The 23,863-nt window shown below is 33.6% G+C and overlaps 3 protein-coding genes and 1 long non-coding RNA gene across 7 annotated transcripts; 1 reads left to right on the forward strand and 3 right to left on the reverse strand.

Moving 5' to 3' along the window:
• Positions 1-740: 740 nt before the first annotated feature.
• Positions 741-4,273, reverse strand: LOC126696879 (NAC domain-containing protein 96-like). Its single transcript, XM_050393614.1, has 6 exons — positions 3,771-4,273; positions 3,263-3,534; positions 2,517-2,651; positions 2,059-2,403; positions 1,451-1,735; positions 741-1,323 (listed from the first exon to the last, which is right to left on the reverse strand). Exons 1-6 carry the CDS (start codon positions 3,940-3,942, stop codon positions 1,027-1,029), a joined length of 1,506 nt encoding a protein of 501 aa, XP_050249571.1. The 5' UTR covers positions 3,943-4,273; the 3' UTR covers positions 741-1,026.
• On the forward strand, positions 1,953-7,912 carry LOC126696882 (uncharacterized). The gene is made up of 2 exons (XR_007646110.1): positions 1,953-2,036; positions 7,754-7,912. It is a non-coding gene; the product is annotated as an uncharacterized LOC126696882 (long non-coding RNA).
• Positions 6,523-10,058, reverse strand: LOC126696880 (protein NTM1-like 9). Its single transcript, XM_050393615.1, has 6 exons — positions 9,647-10,058; positions 9,189-9,463; positions 8,180-8,314; positions 7,776-8,066; positions 7,285-7,587; positions 6,523-7,156 (listed from the first exon to the last, which is right to left on the reverse strand). The coding sequence occupies exons 1-6, from the start codon at positions 9,813-9,815 to the stop codon at positions 6,860-6,862; spliced, it is 1,470 nt and encodes a 489-aa protein (XP_050249572.1). The 5' UTR covers positions 9,816-10,058; the 3' UTR covers positions 6,523-6,859.
• A 3,743-nt stretch (positions 10,059-13,801) lies between these two features.
• Positions 13,802-22,963, reverse strand: LOC126696883 (uncharacterized calcium-binding protein At1g02270-like). 4 transcript variants are annotated; one of them, XM_050393619.1, is made up of 12 exons: positions 22,626-22,963; positions 22,421-22,525; positions 22,194-22,299; positions 21,089-21,309; positions 20,904-20,980; positions 20,664-20,772; positions 20,402-20,527; positions 19,322-19,432; positions 19,133-19,240; positions 17,919-18,668; positions 14,835-14,942; positions 13,802-14,305 (listed from the first exon to the last, which is right to left on the reverse strand). In XM_050393619.1, the coding sequence occupies exons 1-10, from the start codon at positions 22,764-22,766 to the stop codon at positions 18,435-18,437; spliced, it is 1,338 nt and encodes a 445-aa protein (XP_050249576.1). In that variant the 5' UTR covers positions 22,767-22,963; the 3' UTR covers positions 13,802-14,305; positions 14,835-14,942; positions 17,919-18,434. The 4 variants fall into 4 exon arrangements, with proteins under 4 accessions (XP_050249576.1, XP_050249575.1, XP_050249574.1 ...); XM_050393618.1 differs by having other exon boundaries at positions 13,802-14,302; positions 17,919-18,671; positions 22,626-22,962; XM_050393617.1 differs by having other exon boundaries at positions 17,919-18,671; positions 22,626-22,962.
• Positions 22,964-23,863: the final 900 nt, after the last annotated feature.

Raw genomic sequence — 23,863 nt, forward strand, 5'->3', positions numbered from 1 at the left:
GTAATTTCAGGGGCTTAAAGCCTATTACATTCATTGTTGTTGCAAACTAATTTGTAATAATTTTAGTATTTTTCTTTCAAAATCGAACAATCTCTTAGCTTTTGCTTTAATATGTTAAAATATAAGGTATTAGATATATTGTAGATAAGTGATGGAAATCACGATTTTAGGGAGAACTAGCCAGGAATTTTCCTTCTTAGGGAGGAGCACTGCCTTGTTTAGAAGGCTTTGTTTAGGTGACAGATAGATGCATCTTATAGCTGAATCCTTCACTAGGAGAGTTGTCCAATAGCTTCATTCAGTCACCAAAATGAGAGAGAGAGAGAGAGAGATAGTTTTAGACTTTTAGCACGCTGACTGAACCCCACAATCCCCTAAAAAGTTGGCAAACCATAGAAAACAATAGGCGTAGGGAACCACGTGAAATCTTGGAATGGAAGCAAGACTCACACACAGAACAATTTCTGATTAGCTAACAAAAATTTGGAAAGGGTAGGAGCAGCTGAAAGCCTTTATCCTGGCCATGGAATCTTTAGGTAGAATGTGGCATCAATTGCTAATCAACAAAATGATCATGAAACAGAAAATACAGCCAAGTCAATCAAATGTCTCTACTGTTCAATAGCATATCCCTGTTCTGATGTTAAGCCATTAGATTTAGAAACCAATATAGCACAAACATGAAGTGAAAAATTGCAGCAATAATTTCCAAACCACATATATAAATGCAAATCTAATCATGACAAAAACCATTTATAAAATTTTCCATTCAACATTAATGTTCACAAAATCCTCAAACCTCAAGTAAAAATATGACATTATTACAATCAAGCCATATTTACAAAATGAAAAATGAAACACTGACACTATACACATGCCATAGATATACGCATACATCTGGGCACTGTATGTCTTCTTGTAACGAAATGTAGCAAAATATAACCCATAAATATTGCAATACTTGGGTGAAACGGACTGAAATGTGTTCTTTTTTTTTTTTTTTTTTTTTTTTTTTTTTTACGAAGTTTAGCGCCAGTTCCCATATAGCAGCATTTTCCGAATAAAGACCACAAACAAAAATATACCTATGAGTATTTTGACAAAATACACCAAGGGCGGAGTAGATTCATGGCCTTTTTGAGCTGTCTCTTGGAAAATGAGGGAACCCTTCCGATCACTACCCGCTGACCTAACCTTTTTCAACTTAGGACTATTATCTGCATTGGTGCCTCGAGCCATTTTCTGCTCTTTGTCAGATTCTGTAATGGAACTTTCTTTCTGGGGCAGATTAGTAGTAATACTGAGTCTTGAAACATCTTTGGCCTGCAAAAAGAAATCCTATGTAGTCAAAACATAATAGCATATACGTCCTGAATTTTTTCTTCCATTTAAGACAATCTCAGTAGAGACAATAAACCATTCATGTTCTGCTGCAGCTAAATCCTCTCACCTTGTCAATGGATACAACTTTAAGACTCCTATTCTTCAGGTGGAATTTTCTAGGAGCAGCTCTCTGTTCTACAGAGTGGCGGGATCTTGGTGGATATTGAAGCTTCAAGGTTCCTATGCCTGGAGGAGATCGTTGACCCTGTGATTGAGTGCTGAGCACATGACGGATATCTGCAGCTGAGTCGACAGAAGAAGCATCAAGAACGACACCATTTCTATTTTCTTTGTACTGGCCACGGTTAGACGAGGATGCAGTTCCACCGTTAATGATATGCATTTGCTGGTGCTGTAACATCCAGAAATGAACACGAAATTTAAATTTCCAAGCATCCTAAACAAGAAAGTCCAAAAAAGTTGTTCCGAAAGACAACACTGCCAGAAATGTGGCAAAGTATAGATACCTGACTGGTGCAAAACATCAACAGAGCTCAAAATTTTCATTCTACCCGAAGACTCAAAGATCTATAGGAGAATATTATATAACATTGTAGCAATATGAGATTCATATTATTACAACGCTCCTAGTAATATTCTGCTATAGAGATTTGTGATTCACAAGCTATTAAAGATATATCCTTCAATAGCAGGTATTGGAAAATATATATTTACCTGTGCTTGGGCTGTGTCAGTGTCCGAATCACTGCTTAGTCCACCACCATTATAGTATATCTTTATCGATGACTCTGGTGCCCTGGAATCATTGGATTGCCTGAATTCTTCAAAGGTATATTCATCCTGCGGGTTGATAAATGAATTGACAAACTGAACCTCTGCCTGTTCATTAGCGAAGGGGTAATCCTGTTCAAAGCAATCAGTAAATGTGGGATCCACAACAGAAGGTTCCGGCTGATTGTATTCTTCTTCTAACTGCAATGAGTAAGCGAAGTCGTAATCCTGTTGCTGAGATTGAAGGAGTGATGCCAGTTCTGCATCTACTCGATTGAATTCATGAATCTAAAATCATAAACAAGAAGGCATCAGTTCCAAAAATGCTTCCCAAGGTTTACTTGAAGAAGTTGATATTGGAAGTATGAAATAATTTCAGCATAAGGCATGCTCCTTCTTACCTCTGGAATTGTATGCCCTGGCACCTGACCTTCAAAATCAGAAGCAGCATAGCTGCTTACATCACCATCATCACAGGGAGCCTCATTAGTCCTCACATCTGCTTTTTTAAATAAGCGGCAGAGGACAAAAGCTTTCTGCACAAGTTGGAGAATGAACTGATATCACTCGGTGATAGTAAATAACAGAAGTTTCAGAGAAAAAAAAAAAAAAAAAGAAGTACAATAAAGCTATAAGCTCTTCTAATCGTGTCAATGACTGTCTAGGATGACATTAGGCATCAAGTACTAGAAATATACTTTATCTGTTAGCAAAGAGGCATTGAACTTCATGGTAATGCACAATAGTTATGCAAAAGCAAGTGTATGAATGTGATTAGCAAGTGCCTGATGTAAAAATACTACTTAACAAATTATTTTTCATAGATAGAGATTAAGGCGTGATTCATTTAATGCATAAAGCACAATTCAAGGACACAATTACTCAAGGTCAGATCCGACTGCCTCAATCAAATATGAACAAAAATGGAGGCTGAATGGATACTGGCAAAATATGAACGATATTGACCTGAGGTACAATGACATTAATTGCAGCATAGTCCAAACACAATCAAACGTGTATAAAAACAAGGAAATGTATTCCTACCATAATCCTAATACAAATTCATAAAATCAACAGCATCAATCTTCATCCAAAGAGAGACAGCAATTAGTGAAAAAATGGATATGAGCATAACATGAAGATTAACCTCGTGACGAAGAAAGGTAGCTGGCTTATACTCATGAATAACCCAAGGGGTCCTGACCCCATTTCGACCACGACCTACATAGAACACCAAAGTCTTCTTTGTACCAATCACATTGTTGGTTCCTCTAGCCTTGATGTTCCTATCCTTACCGGTGGATTTCCAGTAGCCTTTCTCGGTCAACCTGTTCGATCGGTTACTGTTAGTGAACTTGATTTCCCAGGCACAAAAGAAGAACCATTCTTGGTCATCTGACGACGGGAATACTGATAAGTCTGCACAACCATGCACAAGAGACAGACCTTCAATTCATTACAAAACCTCAAACTTTGATGAATTTTATTTAAGAATCCAGTAGAATAAACACAATAAGACCAATTCTTAACTTGAAAATTGAATAACTAATACTATTGAGAGCTTAGCAAGAACAGAATGGATTGAAAACAAGCTCTTGAAATTGAAGTAAAAAAGATTAATTTTTGGCACTTGGGTCAGTAAGATAAGTAAGTACCGGGTAAATCCCAAGGCTCATGTTTGTAGATATTAACTTCACCAATGGCTCGGACTTCGAAGTCCTTGCCGCCTTGCATTTTGAGCCTCAGATAGTGGTTGACCAATTCTTCATCGGTTGGGTGGAATCTATATCCCACCGGTACGTCTAATCCAGTTCCAGAAGATGTCATGCTTGTTATCTCTCGTAAACTTCAACTTTCGTTAAAGCAAAGAAACTATAAATAACGAAACAAGGAACCTCAACAACAACAACAACAACAATAGTAAGCAAAAGATAGTAACAAGTAATAAAGAGCTATGTGTTATGTCTAGTTTGAACTGGAAAATTTTATATTAGAAGAAGCAGGATTGAGCAGAGAAGACAGTGGGTTTTGAGAGTAATGAAATAATTATAGTGAGGGCCATTGACTTGAGATGAGAGTAAGTCTTCAGCTTAGTTTAGAAGCTGAGTCTCTGTGCTCTCTGACAAAGATTGAGACAGTTTTGGATTGGTCTATGACACGTTGACACGAAGTGCTCTGTACTGTGGGGGTGTGGATCCCATTTCTATTTTCTTAGCCGTGTCTTACATCTCCCATGTCCGTCCGTACATACCGCGTATGGAATCTGGATTTGCCTTTCCGAATGTTCTAGATTTCTTGGTGTTTGTGGAGTATATAATAATTGCACAGGTACATTTGGTCAAGGGTGCTGTACTATATTTGGTTCATTTCATTATGTACATTTGTTTAGGTAATTGTTTGTTTTCACTTTTCAGTAGTTTATTTTTATAAGGGTAGTGTTAACGGGTATGCATGGTGCTCAAAGCAATTTTATATTAATAAAGTCAACTTTTTGTCAAATTTTTGACTAATTTTATAAGGTGTGGAGCTAATAAAACAAACTTTTTGAATTTCACTCGTCACTTTAGTATTATTTTCTATCATTTTATCAATTTATACTAATTTTTATTAGATGGGCTCCATAATAAAACAACATTAACAAAAACCTTACGGTACCTGTTAATATTTCTCTTTTTATATCAAAAATTAAAAAGGTAAATAGTTAATAGTTTTTTTTTTCCTTCTAAATAATAAAAGTTAAATTATTTGAAATAAAATTAAGAAAAAAAGAGTTAGGATCATATTTCTTATAGTTAGTATATCTTATGATAAAATGCACTTTATTTATATTTGAGTAGTTATATATAGATTCAAGAATATCATGGACAAAGATAAATTTACTATCAATTTTATTATATAAATTTTACAAATCGATATGTCATAATTCATTCAAAATAAATATAATTTAATAAAATAAAGTAATTATATTTTGCTCTCGATGCCCAAACAAAGCTACAATTTTAATACGGTGAGCAAAGTTTGTCATGATATGTAATTAGAGTATACTTAGGTTAAGCTGGGTGTTGTTTTAGGTAAAAATTGATTTTCAGCCTTTATAAATGTCTGCTTGGGTATTTTCAGGTACCTTATTTACTAAATATGATATATAAAAAAATTATAGTTTTTACTTTTTAGTAACCTTTAGAGTATTAAAATGTATGACAAAAAGCTAAAAAATAATATATATTTTTAAAAATGTAGTTTAAAAAAAAAATTGAGACAAAAAATTAAAAAGCTAAAAGTTAAAAGTTTTTACCAACTTAAACTTTAAATAAGATTAGTTTTATAAAATTCATGAAGTGACCTCCCAAAATTAAATTGCACATCGAATATGCCCCCAATTATAAATTCATATAAATTTATTCTTTTTATACTATGGCCAGACTAAAATAAAATTTTTGGTTGGGCTCTTTGTTTATGGATGATGTGTCAAACTTTCAATAACATCTCTTTCTTAAATCTCTTTTTTTCTTTTTTTCTTTTATTTATTTAAATTCTAATGAATAACATCTCCTTCTTTAACAAGTAGTACTAATAAACAGAGGCATTGTTATGAAGACAAAGCCAAATGAAATACTTAACACAATGTGTGGTTTGTGTCTGCCAAACCAAATTGCCCGAGGTGGGAGGTAGATTCAGGGGCTTAAAGCCTATTACATTCATTGTTGTTGCAAACTAATTTGTAATAATTTTAGTATTTTTCTTTCAAAATCGAACAATCTCTTAGCTTTCGCTTTAATATGTTAAAATATAAGGTATTAGATATATCGTAGATAAGCAGGAAACAGAAATCACGATTTTAGGGAGAACTAGTCGGGAATTTTCCTTCTTAGGGAGGAGCACCGCCTTGTTTAGAAGGCTTTGTTTAGGTGACAGATAGATGCATCTTATAGCTGAATCCTTCACTAGGAGAGTTGTCCAATAGCTGCATTCAGTCACCAAAATGAGAGAGAGAGAGAGAGAGAGAGAGAGAGAGAGAGTTTTAGACTTTTAGCACGCTGAATGAACCCCACAACCACCTACAAAGTTGGCAATCCATAGAAATCTATAGGCGTAGGGAACCATGTGAAATCCTGGAATGGAAGCAAGACTCACACAGAGACCAATTTCTGATTGTTAGCTAACAAAAATTTGGAAAGGGTGGGAAAGCCTTTATCCTGGCCATGGAAGCTTTAGGTGGAATGTGGCATCAATTGCTAGTCAACAAAATGATCATGAAACAGAAAATACTGCCAAGTCAATCAAATGTCTCTACTGTTCAATAGCATATCCCTGTTCTGATTTTGAGCCATTAGATTTAGAAACCAATTTCGCACAAACATGAAGTGAAAAATTGCAGCAATAATTTCCAAAATGCAAATCTAATCATGACAAAAACCATATATAAAATTTTCCATTCAACATTAATGTTCACAAAATCCTCAAACCTCAAGTAAAAATATGACATTAGTACATGTTGACAACAAATCAAGCCTTATTTACATAATGAAAAATTTATCGCTGTGACACTATACACATGCTATGAGATATATGCATACATCTGGACACTGCATGTGTCTTCTTGTGATGAAATGTAGCAAAACATAACCCGTCTGAATTGTAATATATAGGTGAAATGGACAATGATTTTATCTTATTCTATCAATTTATTTATAAGTGAGCTCCGAAGGACTGGAATGTCTGTGTTTTTTTTTTTTTACGAAGTTTAGTACCAGTTCCCATATAGCAGCATTTCCCGAATAAAGACCACAAACAAAATTATACCTATTAGAAATTTGGCAAAATACACTGAGGGCGGACTAGATTCATGGCCTTGTAGAGATGTCTCTTGGAAAATGAGGGAACCCTTCCGATCACTGCCCGCTGACCTAACCTTTTTCGACTTAGGACTATTATTTGCATTGGTGCCTTGACCCAATTTCTGCTCTTTGTCAGATTCCGTAATGGATCTTTCTTTCTGGGGCAGATTAGTAGTAATACTGAGCCTTGAAGCATCTTTGGCCTGCAAAAAGAAATCCTATGGAGTCAAAACATAATATCATATACATCCTGAAATTTTTTCTTCCATTTAAGACAATCTCAGTAGAGATAATAATCCATTCATGTTCTGCTGCAACTCAATTCTCTCACCTTCTGAAGGGATACTACTTTAAGACTGCTACTCTGCTGTTGGAATTTTCTAGGAGCAGCTCTCTGTACTTCAGAGTGGCAGACGCTTGGTTGATATTGAAGATCGAAGGCTCCTATGCTTGGAGGGGATCGTAGACCCTGTGATTGAGTGCTGCGCACACAAGGGATATATGCAGCTGAGTCGACAGAAGAAGAATCAAGTCCCAAGAAATCATCAAGCACGACACCATTTCTTTTTTCTTTGTATTGGCCACGGTTAGACGAGGATGCAGTTCCACTGTTAATCATATGCATTCGCTGGTGCTGTAACATATAAAAATGAAAAAAAAATTTAAATTTCCAAGCATCCTAAACAAGAAAGTCCAAAAAAGTTGTTCTGACAGACTACACTGCCAGAAATGTGGCAAAGTATAGGTACTGACTGGTGCAAAATATCACAAGCTATTAAAGATATATCCTTCAACAGCAGGTATTGGAGAATATATATTTACCGGTGCTAGGGCTGTGTCAGTGTCTGAATCACTGCTTAGTCCACCATCATAGTATATCGTTATCGGTGAATCTGGTGCCCTGGAATCATTGGATTGCCTGACTGCTTCTAAGGTATACTCTTCCTGTTCATTATCATCTGACATATATTGCCTAAAATTAAAATCAAAGTCATCAGTAATTATGGAATCCAGATCTGGAGGTTCTTGCTGATCCAAATCAAAGTCATAATCCTGCCACTGATGTTGACGGACTGATGCCAGGCCTGCATCTACCTGATTGAATTCGTAATTCTAAAATCATAAACAAGAAGGCGTCAGTTCCAAAAATGCTTCCCAAGGTTTACATGAAGAAGTTGATATTGGAAGTATGAAATAATTTCAGCATAAGTCAAGCTCCTTCTTACCTCTGGAATTGTATGCCCTGGCACCTGACCTTCAAAATCAGAAGCAGCATAGCTGCTTACATCACCATCATCACAGGGAGCCTCATTAGTCCTCACATCTGGTTTTTTAAATAAGCGGCAGAGGACAAAAGCTTTCTGCACAAGTTGGAGAATGAACTGATATCACTTAGTGGTAGTAAATAACAGAAGTTTCAGGGAAAAAAAAAAAAAAACAGTACAATAAAAAATTCAAACATCAATATCAGAAGCATATAAACTATACTCTTCTAATTGTGTCAATGACTGTCTAGGATGACATTAGGCATCAAGTACTAGAAATATACTTTATCTGTTTAAGAAAGACTAGTTTTCAGAGATAAAAACAAAGTTACCAATTTCTTCTTGCAAACAATAATGATGAAACAAAGTAAGTTGGTGGCAATGAGAAAATCTTAGCAAGGAGGCGTTGAACTTCATAGTAATGCTCAATAGTTATGCAAAAGCAAATGTATGAATGTGATTAGCAAGTGCCTGATGTGTAAATACAACTTCACCAATTATTTTTCATAGATAGGGCAATCTTCTAGTTCTAGCTGCATACAGGTCCAGAGCATGCGATTCCACCAGTTTAACAAATTTGTCTTTCAATGCTTACTATTTTTTTCTTGGCTAAACAAACAAGTCTTAACTAAAACCAAGATTCTAATTTAGGCGTAATTCATTAAATGCTTAAAGCACAATTCAAGGACACAATTACTCAAGGTTAAATCAGATTGCCTCAATCAAATTTGAAAAAAAAAATGGAGACTGAATGGATACTAGCAAAATATGAATGATATTCATAGGTACAATGACATTAATTGCAGCATAGTCCAAACACAATCAAACGTGTATAAAAGCAAGGAAATGTATTCCTACCATAACCTTAATACAAATTCATAAATTCAACAGCATCAATCTTCATCCAAAGAGAGAGATGTATAGCAATTAGTGAAAAAAAATTGGATAAGAGCAGAACATGAAGATTAACCTGGTAAGGAAGAAAGGTAGCTGGCTGATACTCATGTATAACCCAAGAGGTCCTGCGCCCATTTGGAACGCGACCTTCATGGAACACCAAAGTCTTCTTTGTACCAATCACATTGTTGGTTCCTTTAACCCTGATATTCCTATCCCTCCCGGTGGATTTCCAGTAGCCTCTCTTGGTCGCCCTGTTCGCACGGGATCGGCTACCGCTAAAGGACTTGATTTCCCGGGCACAAAAGAAGAACCATTCATGGTCCTCTGTCTTGATCTCTGATAACCCTGCACAAGAGACAAGACCTTTAATTCATTACAAAACCTCAAACTTTGATGAAACACATTAAGACCAATTCTTAACTTGAAAATTGAATAACTAATACTATTGAGCTTAGCAAGAACAGAGTGGATTGCAACAAGTAAAAAAGATTAATTTTTGGCACTTGGGTCAGTAAGATAAGTGAGTACTGGGTAAATCCCAAGGCTCGTATTTGCAGATATTAACTTCACCGATGGCTCGGACTTCGTTTTCCTTGTCGCCTTGCATTTTGAACCTCAGATAGTGGTTGACCAATTCTTCATCGGTTGGGTGGAATCTATATCCCACCGGTACCTCTAATCTTCCAGAAGATGTCATGCTTGTTATCTCTCGTAAACTTCAACTTTCGTTAAAGCAAAGAAACTATAAATAACGAAACAAAGAACCCCAACAACAACAGTAAGCAAAAGATAGTAACAAGTAATAAAGAGCTATGTGTTAAGTCAGTGTGTTTTGAACTGGAAAATTTGATATTAGAAGAAGCAGGAGTGAGCAGAGAAGCCAGTGTGTTTTGAGAGTAATGAAATAATTAGAGGGAGGGCCATTGACTTGACTTGAGCGTAAGTCTTCAGCTTAGTTTAGAAGCTATTACCAAACTCTGAGTCTGACAAAGATTGAGACAGTTTTGGATTGGTCTATGACACGTTGACACGCAGTGCTCCTGTACTGTGCGGTTGTGGATCCCATTTCTATTTTCTTAGCCGTGTCTTACTTCTCCATTGTCCTTCCGTACATACCGCGTATGGAATCTGGACTTGCCTTTCCAAATGTTCTAGATTTCTTGGTGTGTTGTGGAGTATAAAATTATTGTACTGATACATTTGGTCAAGGGTGCTGAACTATATTTGGTTCATTTTATTGGGTACATTTGTTTGGGTAATTGTTTCTTTTTGATAGTTTATTGCATAATGCAAAATAAATAAAAAAGTATAGTTAATAATTTTTTTTTTCTAAATACTAAAAGTTAAATTATTTAAAATAAAATTAAGAAAAAAAAAATATAGAACATATAAACAGTAAATAATTTAATCAAAAAATTAGTTTTTAAATTTTAATCGATTGTTTTTTTTTTTTTTGGTTAAATTTTAATCGATTGTTAGTGTGATTGTTAGTGTGCTTTTGGCAATCGATTAAAATTAAGTACACTAACAATCACACATTATCACAAATTATTTTTTCTTTTTTCTTTCTTTCTGATAAAAATAACAATGATGTAGAATACAATAATAACTTACCATTTTTTCCTCTTTTTTTATTATAAAAAACTATATTCTAAAATAGGGTGGAAGAAAAAACAACTTGACATAAAGTGGAACAAAAAGAGTAGGACAGAGTATATTTTTATTCACTTTTTGTTTTTGGGGAAAAAAGTGAAAAAAAATGCTATCAATTTTAATGTATAAATTTTACAAATTGAAATGTCATAATTCACACAAAAATAAATTTAATTTAATAAAATAAAGTAATATATATTGAATAAAAACTAAGGTTTTTAGTACGATTCATCGACCTCACCCCACATGACGACAATGGATAATATATATTGCTCATGATGTCCAAACAAAGCGATAATTTTATTACTGTGAGCAAAGTTTGATGTTTTGGGTAAAATTAGTTTTCAGCATTTATAAATGTCTATTTGGGTTTCTTTTTTGGTAATTTATTTGCTAAATATGATATATATAAAAATATAGTTTTTAGTAATTTTAATTTAGAATATTAAAATAAGCTAACAAATAACATATATATTTTTAAAAATGTAGTTTCGTTAAATTTATAAGCTAAAAACTTAAAGTTTTTGCCAACTCAACTTTAAATAAGATTAGTTTTATACCATTCTTGTAGCGACCTCCCAAAATTTATATCAATTTATGCTTTTTACTATGACCGGCCTAAAATAAAATTTTTGGTTGTGCTCTTTTTATGGATGATGTGTCAGACTTTCAATAACATCTCTTTCTTAACTCTTTCTATTTTTATTTTAATTTTTTTAATTGAATAACATCTCTTTCTTTAACAAGTAGTGGTAATAATTTCCTTTGAATTTGTCTTAGAAATATTCGGTGGGACCTTAACTTGCTGCCTAAGCTTTGAGCCCATCTCATGGCCTCTCATTTTACCTTTACGAAACCAAACAAACCTATGTTCAATGATCTTTTGGCCTTCTTTTTGGTGGTTTGTTATGTTCCCCACTTTCATATATTCTCTTCACAAGATGTATTAAACAATCAAAACCACTCATTCGATTCTTATCCTTCCTCAAATCATCAATTTACTAGGAAAAAAAAAATAAAAAGAAAAGAAACTTAGAAAAATATCTCCTATAAATTTTGTCCTTTATGGCTTTATAATAAAGAATATAATTAGATAATAACTTTATTGAGTATCTAAACTACCTATAAGAGTTTACGTATAATATTTCTTTTGAGGTAAACTTAAGACTTTTCCTAAATGGATCTTATTTATCGTTTTCTTAAACTAGCTGAAGGAATCCATGATCCATTTTGAAAAAAATTCATGCTTTAAAGATTTTCATCTCCTTCTTGGAAAAGTATAGGGACAACATTAGTTTCTCCAATCAATTTGAGGCAATCTTTTAATAAAAGAAATACTCTCTTTGGCCCTATATTATTAGTTATATTTAGATAATTCAACATTTTAAGAGAACAATAGTCGCATGTCCATGCAATACGTGGGACAGTTGAGATATATATATGTGTGTGTGTATGTATGTATGTATAAAGTTTAGTACTTCTTCCAACCACAAAATAGGGTCATCAACATAAAGAGAGCTTGTTTTGTGTGGCCTTAGTTTGTCATATTAACTATTTTGAGTACTTATATGAAAACATATATGATCATTTTTGTTAGAGAATGGAGAAGAATATAAATTTATTTATAAAGGAATTTCTATCATTATTTGTTGAATAACATTGCAAAATTTTAAATTATGATTCTGAACTTAATATCATAAATCTTCAAATTTCTCACCCCTTTAGGGGGAAAAAAAACCTCAATTGGACTTTAAATTCAAATTCTATCACATCAATACAATAAAATTAAATAATTCACTCAAAAACTAATATATTAATATTATCTAAGGGGGGAGGGGGAAAGAACATAAGGAAAGATAATACCAATGGACCGAAAAATAATAATATTAATTTTTGTTATCTTGGATGGACCGAGGTGGACTAAAATGAACCTAAAGGGGTGAAGTGGACCCAAATGGACTGGAGTAGGCAAAAGTGGACCAAATGAACCAAAATAGACCAAAATGGACTGAAAAGACCTTAGTTGACCGAAATGGACCGATGTGGATTGACCTAGACTAAATGGGTAGAATTAGTCCACTTCCATCCATTCAGTACTGTTTGAACTATTTAAGAGGATGAATCGTTTGTAAGGAGATTGAAGTGGACAGAAATGGACCGAATGAATTGAAATGCTACGCTTATATTGCTTATATCGATTAATTAATGCATTTTTTAAAACAAAAAAGTCTAAAATTTCAAAAACTACCATCTTAAATTTAAACTCAAATAAAAAAGAGTATTGACTTTTTGATAAGTTGAGAAAATTATTAATGGTGTGTTCATTGCTTTCTTAAAAAAAAAAAAAAAAAAATTGGGACATCCCACGATAAAATATAAGAACACCAATATGAGGAGACAATGAGTACACGATCATGTTATTTGTCACTAAAAATTATTTATACCATTTGGAGTACCTTCTCCATTTTTTTGGAGTTTCCAACCTGCCACATTCAGTGTTATTGGGTCGGGCCCAGCCCAACAACAACGGGCCACTACCGGGCACCGACCTGATCTCCCTACAATTACTGCACCAAAATATGTTCAGATTAAATTTTTCCTGTTAAATAATTAGTCTTATTTTATGTTATAGAATTTACCTATTTTCTTATGTATAGCTTTTAAAGTTCTACATTTTTTTTTTTTCTTTTTAAACACAATTGTGCTTTTACCAACTTTCAACCAAAAAAAAAAAACTAATCCAAATGCATGTAAAATGTTTACCAACCGGGCTTCCCTTCAAAATCTTTTAAGCTAGGCCATATCTCAAAAGACATATTTAACAAACCCTAGAGCAGTTTCAAGAAATGCAGCAGACTTGATCAATGCCTGCTATTCTAACTCCTTCTCAACATTCTTTACACCCTATCTATTTTTTAACAAAGTTTCAAAACCACCTGCCACAAATAGGTCCAAAATCACGCAGGTAATGAAATGGACTTAACACTTATCACACAAGGATCATACATTATACTAATATGAATTAAGTCATACTTAAAAGTCATGATTTTCAAATCCCTTGAACTAGTTGTTTCTGGTTAAACATTTTACATTGTAAATCAAATCTGATACATAATTATTGTGTTGGCCTGAAAAGATTGGCAGAGGCTGACCAAAACCGGTTACAGAACTTTGGTCTACCCAAACACGAGCAGCCAGAAGAGGATTTACAATAGGCTGTAGATATAAGTTCCTCAAAGATTTACATTGTTCTAATTGTGCTCTTCATTGTTCTATCTACAGTTGTATGTTAGGGTATGATTATTGGACTGAAAGTACCGAATAAAGGCGAAAAGACAACAATTTGTGGAGCATAATCAGAAAAGGAGAGTAGTTTTCAGGCCACTGTCCTTTCTCCACTTCCCAGGGGAAGAGAACTGCATTCTTCACCCTGAAACCAATGTTTTCTTCGTTGGTGCCCTGTTTAGGGTCTTCTATAGTTGTCTCATAATACTCCTCTATTTGCTCTGGCCTTGTAGGATTCCAAATATTCTGCTGCAAAGTATGTTGTTATTATTTTATTCAAAATCAAAGGCAGTAAAGAGCATGTCATTGCATACTGATAAACAAATATGACGCTATTAATTGCTAAGGAATCAGCTAAGAACATCATATAATAGCCTGTGTGCGTGTGTTTGTGAGTTAAAGAGAATTCAGATGTGCCAGAGTCTAGATACTTGCCCAAGCTTGGCCAAAACACTAACAATACTCCTAGTTAACACTGATGTGTAAAATCACATAACAATCTTTAAGAAATAGAGAAGTTAAATAATAATAATAATAAGATCCCAAAATTTGTTATGTTGTTAACAACTAACAAGTTTCACCACTTATTTTTCTTATTTAGTGTTATCTATCTTGAACTAAGGATGTAATCTAATATAATTTCACACAACCAGATTCTTGTATCCAGATTTCAGAGAATAATATATTTGGAAGGCCAGATTCATGACTGGACCTGGCTTCTGCAGTTAAATGACTGAAAATTTAAGGGCAGATTCAACAACTTAAGGCTTGAAGATACCTTGAATTCTTCATAATCAACAACACCATCTCCATTGATGTCTGCTTGGGCCAATAGATTTTTCATCCCTTGGAAACTCAGTCCATGAGGAAGACCAAATAGATTAACCTGTATAAGGTCATCTGATCATGGTGAATCTATCTTTTAACTGAAATTTACATCTCATATAGGAAGCTAAGTAGCTAAAATTTTCACATCCAACCAGACATAACACATAGCTCTTTATTACTTGCTACACTCTTTGCTGACTATTTCTGTTCCTTCCTCTTGTTGTTGGGGTTCTTTGTTTCCTTCTTATATTTTCTCTTTCTTTTTAAAGAAAGTTGAAGTTTACGAGAGGTGACAAGCATGACAGGATGAAATCAATGCCGGTGGGATTTATGATTGCAGTATTTGCCAAACAAAGTTAACCATATCATATACATATGAACATGATATGGTTAACTTTGTTTGGCAATACTGCTATCATAAATCCCACAGGCATTGATTTCATTCATGTCATGTTTATCATCTCTAGTAAACTTCAACTTTCATTAAAAAGAAGAGAAAATATAAAAAGAAAGCAAAGAGAGTAGTAGCAAGTAATAAAGAGCTATGGCTTATGTGTTATGTCTGGTTGGATGTGAAAATTTATAGTTTAGAAGAAGCAGGAGCTGGCAGAGAAGGAATGGTGTTTTGAAAGAGAAATGAAATATTAGTAATTATTGCATTGACCTGAGTTAGAAAGTTTTGGATCGGCCGTAGTGAAAGAACATTTTTCTTTAACCATGTATTAGCTGTCAGTAGTTCATACATCTTGTGTACAGGACACCCCAGGCTACATCAGTTGAAATTGTGTTTTCAACACAATTTCGGGTATATTGGAAAATTATGTTTTAAATTTTGATTATAATTGAAATAGTGCTTTTAAAATACGATTTTACCGAGAATGTATAGGAGAATATAACAAAGAGTATGTAACACAGTTTGCCTACCGACTTGCCTATAACATTCTAGTAGTGACCTCTCAATTGCACATCGAATATACCCAGGCCAATTATAAATTTAAATCAATTATGCCTTTTACTATGGCCCCTCTAAAATAAGAAATTTGGTTGGGCTTGGATGAGGTGTCAGTCTGTCAACATTCTTATCTTCGTTAACAAGTAGTAATAATTTCCTTTGAATTTGTCATGGAAATATTCGGTGGGACCTAAACTTGCTTTTTATTTTTTTATTTTTTTATGCTGGACCTAAACTTGCTGCCTAAGCTTTGACCCCATTATCTCATTGCCCCTCATTTTCCATCTTGAAACCAATCAGCCCATGTTCAATGATCTTTTCGCCTAACGTACGCAAAAAATTTTATAATATATATATATATATATATATATATATATATATATATATTTTTTTTTTTTATAACATTTGAGTTGACAAGTTTTTATTAATTCTTATTTGAAAGTCAAGCTTAAGTCTAGTATCTAGTAATACTGGACCTGTTGAAATGATTATATGTATCTACTTTTAGACACGTGTCATTATTTGACCGGATCCAATACACTAGATGCACTAGACCTAAACCAAGTCCCTCATTTAACCAAACACAAATATCGCTTTTTTTATTTATCACTTACAATTTGCTACATCAATTATTATGAATTTTTTGTGTTTTATAAACTTTCTCCCTTATATTTGGTGGTTTGTTTCGTTCCCCACTAGCAAATATTCTCTTCAAAAGATATACTGAATAATCAAAACCACTCATTCAACTCTTATCCTTCCAGTTCCTCTATAAAATAATAATAATAATAATAATAATAATAAAATAAAACTCTTATCCTTCCTCATTTAATCAATTAGCTAGGAAATAAAGATTTTTTTTTTTTTTATAAAAAAAAAAAAAAAAAAAATCTCCTATAAATGTTGTCCCATATCATTAAGAATATAATAATGACTAGATACTTACTCTATTAAGTATCTAAGTTACCTATAAGAGTAGATATTTATTTTATGGTAAACTTAATTAGTACTTTATCCTAAATAGTCTCATTTATCATCATTTTCTTAAAGTAGCTTAATTTATGATGCATAAAAAAAAGTATGCTTAAAAGATATTCATCTCTCTCTCTCAAAAAAAGAAAAATGAAAGAAAGATATTCATCTGCTTCTTGGAAAAAAATAGGGACAACAATAGTTTCTAAATAAATTTGAGGTAATATTTTAATGAAATATGTACTCCTTCTATCCTACATTTTTAGTTATATTCAAGAAAACCAACCAACTTTTTAAGAGAACATTGTTTATGCATTTTAAATAAATAAAAAACAATAAAACAAAATAAATGTAAATTTTCAAAACTATCATATTTAATTGAAACTCAAGTAAAAAAGAGTATTGATTTTTCCAATAAAGCAAATGATAAATTGATAAAATTATGTCAATGTTTTTGTAACTCAATTGACAAATCCTAGTGTTTTAAACGAAAATGTTCAAATTCAAATCTCCATTTTTCATGTAACAAATGAATCATTAAAAAAAAAGGTTTAAGAATTTTTTTTTTTTTTTTTTTTTGATAAGAAGAAAATTATTAATATTATGCTTATTGATAAAAATGATTTTTTTTTTTTTTTTTGGGATGTCCCAAAATAAAATAAAAGACCAATAATATGGGAGACAAGAAATATATTATCATGTCAGTTGTTACTAAAAATTAATTGTCATTGGGAGGATCTACTCCATTATTTTGGAGTCCCCAATCTGCCACAAAAGATGAGCTAGATAATTATTACGACTAAGCTCAGCGGATTTAAACTAGAAATTTGGTAGATTATTACTGGAACAAAATATGTTTGGATGAACTTTTTTGCCGTTAACTTATTAGCTTATTTGTTTTTTTTTAATGGAATTAACTTATTTTTCATGTATAGTTTTTAAAGTTTCTTTTTGTCTCCTAAACACAATTGGCCTTTTTACCAACTTTCAGCAAAAAGCTAATCCAAACACAAGTAAAAATATGTTAAAGTATACTTGTACCATATTAATAGGCAGCTCCTTTGAAATCTTTTAAGGTCGGCCCAAACTTTTAAAAGACATATAACAAACCTTGGAGCAGTTTCAAGAAATGCAGCAGAGTTAATCAATGCCTGCAACTTCAATTCTTTCTCAACATTCTTTGCACCCTATCCATCTTTTAACATAGTTTCAAAATTACCTGCCACCAATAGGCCCAAAGTCATGCAGGTAATGAAAGGACTTAACACTCATCACATCAAAAAAAGGATCATACATTATTATACTAATATGAATTAACTTAAAAAGTCAGCATTTTCATCTAATCAATCGAATTAGTTGTTTCTGGTTAAGCATTTCACATTATAAATCAAAAGTGATATTACATCATTTCTGTCCTGGCTGAAAAGACTAGCTGGGGCCGACCAAAACTGGTTACAGAACTCTCCAGAGCATTTGGTCTTTCTGAACACGAGCAGCCAGCAGCAGATTTTCTATAGGCTAAAGATACAAGTTCCTCTACAATTTACAGTGTTCTAATTGTGCTCTTCATTGTTAGGTTCTCAGGTTTCACTAGTGCCGTATCTACAGATGTGTGCCTAGATATGATTATTGGGCTGAAAAACACTGAAGACTTAACGGTGAAAAGACAACATTTAACGAAGCATGATCAGAAAGAGAGTAGTTTTCAGGCCACATTGCTTTCTCCGCTTCCCGGGGGAAGAGAAGTGCATTCTTCACCCTGAAACCAATGGCTTCCTCGTTGGTGCCCTTTTTAGGCTCTTCAATCATTGTCTCAAGATACTCCTCCGATTGCTCCGACCATTTAGGATTCCAAATCTTCTGCTGCAATGTAATTTGTTATTATTTTATTCAAAATCAAAGGCAGTAAAAAGCATGCCATTGTGCAATATATTGCATACTTAAGTAAACAAGTATGATGCTATTACATGCTAAGGAATCAGCTAAGAACATCATATAATTAGCCAGTTAAGTGAGTATGTGGGTGTATGTTTGAAACACAGAGAGAGAGAGAGTCGATGTGCCAGATTCTAGATACATGTCCAAGCTTGGCCAAAACCCTAACAATTTAAGAAAATAGACAAGTTTCACCATCTATTTTTCTTATTTAGTATATCTATCTGGAACTAATGATGTAATCTTATATAATTCACAAAACCAGATTCCTGTATCCAGATTTCAGATAATGATAGATTGGAAAGGCCAGATTCTTGACTGGACATGGCCTCCACAATTAAATGACTGAAAATTTAGGTCATATTCAACAATATAGGACTTGAAGATACCTTGAATTCTTCATAATCAATAACACCATCTCCATTGATGTCTGCTTGGGCCCATAGCTTTTTCATCTCTTGGAAACTCAGTCCATTAGGATGACCAAATAATTTAACCTGTATAACATTTGATCATAGTGAGTTTATCTTATAACTAAAATTTACATCTCATATGGCAAAGTTAATAAAATAAAGTACCTGGCTCAATGCTTCATGGAGAGCAGAAAATGTAATAAAATCACCCTGGTTGTCCCCCTTGAGAAAGGCAAATGCATCATCTTCAGCCAGTGAAGCTTTTCGAAGCAGATACTGGAAACCAAAAAAAAAAATTTGCATATTAGATGATGAAAGCTCTATAACTGTATTTGCCAAACAAAGATAACCATATCATGTGTACTCTCCAAACTCAATTTTCCAGAATTGGCTCCCCGTCCCTTAGTTTAAATCACATCTGAATGACAAAAGTTCAAAAATTGTAAACCGGAGAGTTTTTATTCAATCACTTGACTCTTCTCAATAACAACAAGCAGGGCTGATGTTCCCCACACAATTCTCATGGACAATTGGACAAACATATTGGGCTATGGTCATGACCAAAATACATGCTATACATAATATTTGTTGCATTGATCACTTATTGCACATTCACTAATGAGCCGTACAATAAGTACCACTCTACCAAATCTACAAGTCAAACAGGGGAGCTAAACCAGCTCAATCCAACCAAGACTAGAGCAAATATTCTACAGGCCTTAGAAACAGCTTTTATGGCAAAATTTACTCACGTAAAGCTGAAATTACAAAGAACAGGAAAAAGGAGTGGGGCAAGGGCTGGTAAAGATGGAAAATGCAACCAGTTTTCAAGAATAATACCACTTATATGTCACACCTGAAGGCAGGGAATCAATAAGCCTTTTAGAGAAAAATGAGCTCGAGAACACAAAAAATTATTATTACTGAAAAATCAATACCATGTATAAAATTTAGATCTTATTGGTGGATGGATGGCATATAGGAAATCTGAAGTCAGCAGATACCATTCTGAAATTACTTTAATTAAGTGTTTCAAAATCATAAATACGGTATTGTGGAGAAAGTTAAATGTTCACTCTATACATCTTTTCCTTTTCTTTCTTTTTTGTTCCCCAATCTAAAGTTATTTGTCTTTCAGGCAGGAAATAGGCATAAGAAACATTTAGAATACATATTTACCCAACTGTCAATTAATGGGAAGTGAAAAATGTAACTATATTTTACTAAATAATAAATAGTACTCACCTTTAATATACTGAAAACTGCTTCAGCCCAACTTGTTCTTAATGGTTTGCGTGACTTGTTAGGATTACAAAGCCAAATGAAATCAACACCACAGATGTTTCCCCTATGATTGCGGTGGCTAACCCACTGCAGGACATTAAAAAAGAAATAGACATAAAAAATATGGTAATTGATTAGCTTTATTTGTTTGGGAAATGAGTGGCCAAGTAAATACCAGGGCACTAAAATAGTAAAATAAAATTGTAACTTGAAGGCAACAAACCTTGTGAGCATCTGCATCACTATATTTATGGGCATCATCATATGATGATACAAATCCCTGCGACCTAAGAAACTTGTAAACATGCCCCCGCTTGCTTCCATTCCAATCACTACAAAAGTAGAACAAAGAGTACATAATTTAAAATATCCATCTTGGAGGTTATATAAGAGTAAGAGAGCTTTCTCATGGAGCATCAAATGTAAGGGGGAAAATTGTAAAAAGAAGCAAACAGATACGCACCCACATAGTATGATGGGAATTCGTTTGAGCTTGTTTTCTCTCTGATATGATTCCACATATTGAAGTATTTTGTAAACCTATTTGAAGACAAATATGAAACCCCAGGATAAGCAATGGCACAGTTAGTTTGGCTAGAAAATCCATGGTATCAGGAACATATTTGTTAATAAGGGAAATATATATACCTGATGCAATCTTACTAGAGAGAGACTTGAATCATGAGGAAATAGCAAATGGGTGTTCACAATAAGCATTTCTTGTCCAATGTTTCCCTTTCGGTTTGGGAGAAAAGGCACAACTGACTGAACATGAAGCAGCTGAGCAACTCGGTCTCCAAAGTCATTAAAAGGCAACTCTCGATAATTCAGAACCCTTAAGTAGTCCTTATGTATGGCAGTCAGCAGACCTGTACAGAGCGAATACAATATCTCAATTCATTGAGCAACAAGGAGTACTTACAAAAGCTCACTAAAATCATAAAAACAATCTCATTAATTAAGTGGATAACTTAGAATAGTTGTAAGAATAGTTAGAACTTATGTAATTAAATTTAAAGCTTGATGATCAGCCTATAAATGCTCCCAAGCAATTCTTAATGTAGAAACATTTGAAACATCTTATATATATGACCACATAGTGACAATTGAGGTTGTCTGTGTTGAGCTAATAAGAATGAAGGGGAAGACAAAGGAAACTTGGGAGCTATAAAACCGCCAATACAACTCGAAAAATTGTGATAGATGCACTTAAAATTCTTGGAAAAAAGTGCAACAAGGATGAGTCCAAATTCTAAAACCACTAACTGAACTATCTATTCATTTTGCAAGTAACATGCAGAATCTGAAACTAAAAAGATATACTACAATTTTTTGTTAGAAATCAATTTAAGTTTGAATTAATCAACAAAATCAAAAGAACCAAAGGTTATACCCAGGAAAAAAACTAGGCCAAAATACACCGTTGATCCCTAAACTCTAGCCAATGAGCAATTTTAGTTCCTGAAGTATAAAACAATCATTTTTAATCCCCAACAAACAAAGTTATTGTTTTTAGTCCCTAAAAAACTTTAAAGTGATCAATTTTAGTTCCTAACAAACTTAAAGGGATTGCTTTTAATCACTAAGAAGTGAAACAAGTTAGTTTTTAGGTTGGCCATGTCATCAAAAGGACTAAAATCATTCAAGTTTAGGAGTCAATAGTGTATTCAAGCCACACCAAAAGAAAAAAGGTAGAATGGTGCAGGACAAAGTCGAACTTATAATATAGGCTATAAAAAAAATAATGAAATACCATCTCCACGGTTGTTAGTTCTTGCAAGATTGAAGGTGATATAGCCTGCAGCTCCTAGCCTCTCCTGGTACATATGCACAAGTTCTTCACTTCCAACCCAGAACTCCTACTCAATAGAGCAAAAACCACCACAATCTAAAATTAGGCTTGAATTAGTCCACTTAAGGTCAACAAGAAATCTAGCAAGAGGGAGTGTGTGAATGTTGAATAATGAATTGAAGATCCACCTGAAGACAGATGATGGAGGAAGATTTATAGAGCAACCAATCCAAAATCCTTTGGTTCCTGCTCACCCACATGGCCCTGAACTCACTTTCCCGAAGACCTTGATTCTGTTCCACACCCATCAAAAAAAAGAGTCAGTGAAGCTTGTTATAAGAAGAGGGATACTGATTGATGATGTAGTAGTGAGTGAGTGAGTAATTTTCAGACCTGTTGATCAATTCGTTTGTAAATGGGAGCCAGGATATTGAAAGTGGTGCATGATAAGCAACCCTGTTCTTGTTCTTGCTCTCGTTCTGTCTCTGGCATTGACAACAAAGACATGTAGTTGGGTGCTAATTCAAGACCCATTTTTCTTTTTTTTTCAAAAGATCACTTTGGCGCGGATGGATTACTTGGCAAGAGAATGAAACTAAGGCTTAAAGGAAAAGAAAGCTAGAGATTGGTGGTTGTGTCTGGGAAGTCTGATTTGTTTTTTTGCAAATGGGATGTGTGATGTTTATGAGTTTGAAAATGGCTCCTAATTTTTACAGCTATAAATGCACGTATGATGTTTGTGTATATATAAGACTCGTACACACTCATCAAAAGAAAAAGAAAAAAAAAAAAAAAAAGACTCGCACACGGTTTCCGTATTGAGATTGCGGTGGAACGCTGAGAGTGAGTGAGGGAGATATTTCATATTTGATTCTATGGGTAACTAAATCCTAAATTTGTACGAAAATCTTGCCTCCTTTTTATCGTTTGTGGTCCCCATACTTACTAGATTTTCACACTTTGATGTGATGGGACAGTTAAAAGTCATTTTATAACATTTTTACTAATAGCTATGTGATAAATTCTTAGTACTTTTTATTGGAGTTCATTATTTTTGCCGCAACTCGTTACTTAATGAATAGTAAGTTGTGAGTAGTGAACATCTTCACACCCACACCATTTAAACTTCATATTGTGTTATGGTGTGAGACAATTTGGGTAATAATGGAGTCTATTATTATTCAAACCCACAACTCATAAACTTGCAGAAACAATCACTTCCTACCACTAAGCCTACCACTAGGTTATCTCCTGTGTTTGTGGTTTTTGTGGGTTTTTTGTGCTTCTGGTCACTAGTATGCATATGTAATGTTTCACTTTCAATCCTAGTCACTTTGGCTTGTAGAGGGTAATCCTAGTCACTTGTTGTTATCCCCAAAGAGAACCTTATTAGCCATCTCATTCGTTTATATCCAAACCGAATTGCGGAGGCAAGCTAAATTCTATATATATTGGGATAAGCTTCAAAACTTACTTTCATATCATTCTTTATAGTTTATACAGTTTTTAAAAAAAAAAAAAAGATTCACGTTTTAGACAGGTAATTCTAAGTAGACTTCTAAAGCAAAATTGACTGTGACAATTTAGTTATTTGAAGAGGACCCTAAATTTAGCCATACTAAAACCTTACA

Source organism: Quercus robur, chromosome 8 (assembly GCF_932294415.1).
Source record: "Quercus robur chromosome 8, dhQueRobu3.1, whole genome shotgun sequence".
NCBI lineage: Eukaryota > Viridiplantae > Streptophyta > Magnoliopsida > Fagales > Fagaceae > Quercus > Quercus robur.